This window comes from Anarrhichthys ocellatus, unplaced genomic scaffold (assembly GCF_004355925.1).
Source record: "Anarrhichthys ocellatus isolate YVR2014 unplaced genomic scaffold, GSC_Weel_1.0 scaffold43, whole genome shotgun sequence".
Taxonomy (NCBI): domain Eukaryota; kingdom Metazoa; phylum Chordata; class Actinopteri; order Perciformes; family Anarhichadidae; genus Anarrhichthys; species Anarrhichthys ocellatus.
Window position 1 is genome coordinate 683,547 of NW_022280073.1, and position 4,809 is coordinate 688,355.

The window sequence follows — 4,809 nt, forward strand, 5'->3', positions numbered from 1 at the left end:
TGGCCTGAAATATATATGTGTTACGTGTGTGTGGCCTTAAATATATACGGTGTTACATGTGTGTGGCCTTAAATATATACGGTGTTACATGTGTGTGGCCTGAAATATATATGTGTTACATGTGTGTGGCCTTAAATATATATATATGTTACATGTGTGTGGCCTTCACTCTCATGTTGCAACTGTTCAAACACAACTTTTGAAGACATTTTGAAGTTATATGAAACTACTTTTTGTTCTCGTTGGTACTGTACGTTGAGACAGAACAACTCAGCGCTCAACGCTCTAAAGACAGTTGAGGTGGTTGTGGATTTCAGGAAGAACGCAGCCTGTGCAGTCCCTCTGCTTCCGGGGCTCCATAATCGCCCAGGAAATAAGAAAACGTCAACTTAAAATGCGTTATTTTAATAATGGGCAGTGCGTTTCAATATCACCACGCCAAACATTTTCCCCTATTTTGTCATGCGTTTGTTTTTTCCCCATTTATTTGGAAGGTGGAGAACCCCTGGTTTATAATGTCTGTAGAGAGGACAGAGTCAGTGTGGAACAGTTGTGTAGTCGTGGAGCCTTGGACATAAATTGAGTCCCCGGACATTTTGTCTCCCGTCTTTGACCGTCTTTGACCGTGGACAATATGTTTGCCCTTTTGAGCTGTTACCATTTCTCTCTCTAACGGACTGATTCAGCTTCGATGTCACAAGGACCGACACAGGACATTGTTTCCTGCCCAAAGCAATAACCCTCTAACACTCCAGTTTCTGTCTCAACCATACTCTACTCTTATTGCCCCTTCAATAACCTTACACATGATTACATGCGCATGTATTGCAAAATTAGCACATATTTATACTCAGTCGGCCTCATTGCATTAAAAAAAACTAAACCGCAACGAATTTGCACACTATAACCAGTATGTTATGTTTATATTTTAGTTGAAATAGTTTGGTATATCTATAGTGTATTGTAATATATTATGCATTCTATAGATATACATCTCTCTTCCAGTGTAGATATGTTTAATTATTTACTGAGTATTTACTGTTGTGTATTGCTTAAATAAGCTGCTGCTGTAACACAATCATTTCCCCATTAGGGCTCAATAAAGTCCATCCGTCCATTACAATCTTGTAGGTTCCAGTAGATGTAATGCAGCACACTACAGGATTTAGTACGAAGCGTAGCTAGAGCACAGTGAGTTACAATTAACAAGAAATGAGGAGTAGATCATTACTTATATAACCAACAGTGATCAAATATTTAAAAATCCTTGAACATTATTTTGACAAATAGACTAGTCCCTGCTTCTTATGGTGTTCTGATACGAGACAAGCCGAGCCTTGCTTTATAACGAGTCACACCAAAACAATCAGGTCCTGTATGGGATCACGCACTTCAGGGGTGTCTCTGTGTGCGAGTGTGCTTGTGTGTGTGTGCGTGTGTATTTACCTCTACAGCCACCGTCCACAGTATGAGCTGCGTGTCCGAGTCGAGGAAGTAAGCCTTGACTTGTGGAGACATGCCTATCAGCGAGCAGTTGGTCACGACAGCGATCACGCTCATGGCCTCGAAGGCGAGCTGGACACAGACAGAGAGACGGCAGCAGTCAGCGGCTTAGTCCCACAAATGGAAAACCATTTTATTTGTTTTGCCAGCTGGGCCACAGTGCCGAGTGCCGACTACGTGATATCTTGTTCTTAATCAACTCTTGGCGGTGTTCGGAATAGAAACAATATTTTATCCCCGGGGGGGGGGGGGGGGAGTAATATTCTCACGGACAGTGTTTCAAATAAAGAACATCATGTTATGTGTTTTCAGTTCCTAAAAATAATATCAACTGCCTCCTTTTGTGTCGAGAAAAATCAGATAAATGCTTAAAAGCTGCGCAAGTGATCTGACATGATTGTTCACGAACGAGCCGGCGGTCCGTGCGGCTCACCTGCCAGACTCCTATGTTCGCTGCCGGGTCCGAGAAGGGTCGTTTGAACACACGACACATCTTGAAGGCGTCAGAGTAAACCTCTGTGATGTTGTTCAACACCACCAGGACGGCAGCCAGAGGGTAGACGCAGGAGAACAGACTGACGTAGCCAAACAGCAGGAAGAGCTCCAGGTAATCATCGAAGGTTCCCTAGAAGAGAGGGAGGCACAGACTGACATATTGACCAACACGTACACACATTAATGGACTCGGAGGGACGCGTGAGAAAAAAATCATGTAAAGGCTTTCATAGTCCGCTTGCACCTACTAAGTAGGTGCTCATGTCGGCCTCCAGCCGGACTTGATCGGCCAGAGGAAGCTCTTTGTCCTCCAGGGTTTTTCTCTTCTGGACTTTGCGGATCATCTTCTTGTTGCGTCTCCTCTGGAGCCAGTAGGGCAGGAAGGCCTCCATGAACTGATTCAAGATCTGACTGGTGATCAACAACGTGGCCAGACTCTGGATACAGATGGAAACATGAAAACCAGGTGGGGTGAGGAGAGGCAGGGATATGTAAGGGAAGGTGGATGGAATAGGAAAGTAAATAAAAGTGGGAAAACAGGGAGAAAAGAAAACTGCAAAGAAAGTGAAATTAGGAGGGAAAGAGGGAGAAAGGGAAGATAAATTGAAGGTGAGAAGCCAAAAAATGTTGGAGGAAAGAAACAAAGAAAAGGCAAGAGGGAAGAAAGAACACAGGTAGGAAAGACGTAAGAAGGGAAATATTAAAGGAACCAAGGAAGGAAGAGAGGAAACAGAAGTAAATTTAGACAAAAACAAAACACGGGCACAAAGAAGGAAGATAATAATACAAAAAGAGGAAGAAACCTTAAAGGAATAAAGGAAGGACCTACCTGTCTGAGCAGCACCATGTCCTGCATGAGAAAGGCGATGTAGAACAGCGAGGCGAAACAGTTGAAGAAGTTGAACTGCGGGGAAAAGAGACGAGACGGTGTTAGCTGCACTCTGACGGATGAAATTGGCGACGTCATGTGTTAAAAATGTGATTATTAATACTCACTACTAATACTTTAAGGACCAAGTGATTCTGATATGAAGACTCCAGCCTGTGGTTTTCTAAAGACACAGAGGAGGAAAACACAAATGTTAGCATGTCAGTGACAACAATAAAGTCCATTTCACCCACAGCACATTTCCTCGCTCGTCCTATGGAAATATATAGAAACACATCACGGGCAATCCAATCTGCATTTTAGTTCATGTCGCCCGCCAACCAAAAGGAAACAGGAAATTATCAAAATGTTTCCTTCTTAATGTGTTCCGATAATGTTGTTTGTGTCCAATAACTGAAATATAGGAGAACTTTTTCTGCCGTCTCCAAGCCCAAGCGCAGAAAACCCTGGGGCAGGGGCGTTTCTAGGATTCAAAGAAAGGGGGGGGGCTTAGCCCCAAGGGGAGTGGCATGTTTGCGCGCGGCAATTTTTTTTGGATATCCATTGTTTCAGACAGTTCATAGATTGGTTCAATCAGAAAGAGTGTGATTTTGCTCTGTAGTTTTGCTTGCATTCAGTATATGATAACACAAGAGACAGAATTTCAGGGTCATAGTGAAATTTGACAACACAAATATGAACTTTTCTCAAATAAAGAGGGAAATAATTTTCCTGCTTGTAAAGGAAAGACGGATAAACTAGCTTTCATGTCCGCATTACTCCTAAATCCTAATTCTTAAAGGGACCGCACACAATGGATAGAGAATGGACCTGACAGTGTCAACTGTATATCGTTAAGTATGATGATAGGCTGTTGGATTGTAATTTGAAGGGGGAGAAAACATACAAACCAGAAAGCACGCACATATGTAGCATGTTAGAGTTATAAATAACTTGTCCATGTGAGAAACAATAGTTTAATTTAATGACATCACCAAAAAAAAAAAAAACTTTTTTTTTTTTAATCCAATAATGCCAAATTATTTGGGGGGGCTGAAGAACATTTTAGGGGGGCTTCAGGCCTAACGGCGCCCCTGCCCTGGGGGTCTTTTTCTCAGCATGAACAGTTCTCCCTGTGTCTGTTACCGTCCTAACATTTACAACCAAACTAACTAAACTACCCCGAGAGACAACCAGACAGGTATATGTCAATCCAGCCCATTCTGTGCATCCTCACCCCTACCTGAATTGTACCATCTTTAAAGATTTTCTAAACACTTTAAACTGTCCCTTTAGTGTCACAGATGTGTAGGGGCGAGTAATAGAAATAAATACTTTTGTAAAGTTTGACTTAAAGGGGCAATGTGAAGGATTAAGTAGCTTCTAGCGGTGAGGTTGTAGTTTGCAACCAACGGAAACTTCTCCCGTGAGCCAAGCGTGTACGGTTTCAGACGCGAAAATGTCTCTCTTATATCTACTGTTAACTTTAGTTAAATAAACTCTTTCTGCGTGTGGATTTTGTGCATTCAAAACAATCAGGACTACTCACCCCACTCAGTGAGGAACTCGGCAGCATATCTGTAGATGAGGTTCATAATCTCTATGACCACAGCGTAGATAATACTGGGGATGAAACACAGTATTCCTGTCCAGAACGTGGGCTCCGCGTCATGGAGTGACAGCACCCATCCCTCCATCAGGAAGTAGATCATCATGATGTAGAGGGACAAGTAGAGGCAGAGCAGGACGAAGGGCAGGGACACGAGGTAGATGCGCAGCTGCCTCTTGGTGTTGGGGTAGAGCGGCTCCTCGCGGCCGGTCACAGGGTTGAACCCGAGGACGCCGTGGAAGCCGGGCCGAGGTTCCTCGAAGGCTTTCTTCCTGCTCAGCGTGCCCCAGCGGTAGGCTAGCGAGGCGCTTCCACGCTTCCACAACTGGTTGGG

At 43.6% G+C, this 4,809-nt stretch overlaps 1 protein-coding gene across 6 annotated transcripts in view; it reads right to left on the reverse strand.

The window, feature by feature from the left end:
* The window catches only part of ano10a (anoctamin 10a), a 54,174-nt gene that overhangs the window by 18,733 nt on the left and 30,632 nt on the right, over nucleotides 1-4,809 (reverse strand). For all 6 annotated transcript variants that reach the window (XM_031868647.1, XM_031868646.1, XM_031868644.1 and 3 more), the window contains exons 7-12: nucleotides 4,416-4,800; nucleotides 2,995-3,050; nucleotides 2,828-2,902; nucleotides 2,247-2,435; nucleotides 1,937-2,128; nucleotides 1,447-1,575 (exon numbers count right to left, since the gene is read on the reverse strand). In XM_031868647.1, coding sequence (XP_031724507.1) covers nucleotides 1,447-1,575; nucleotides 1,937-2,128; nucleotides 2,247-2,435; nucleotides 2,828-2,902; nucleotides 2,995-3,050; nucleotides 4,416-4,800 — 1,026 coding nt within the window. The remainder of the gene's footprint in view (nucleotides 1-1,446; nucleotides 1,576-1,936; nucleotides 2,129-2,246; nucleotides 2,436-2,827; nucleotides 2,903-2,994; nucleotides 3,051-4,415; nucleotides 4,801-4,809) is intronic.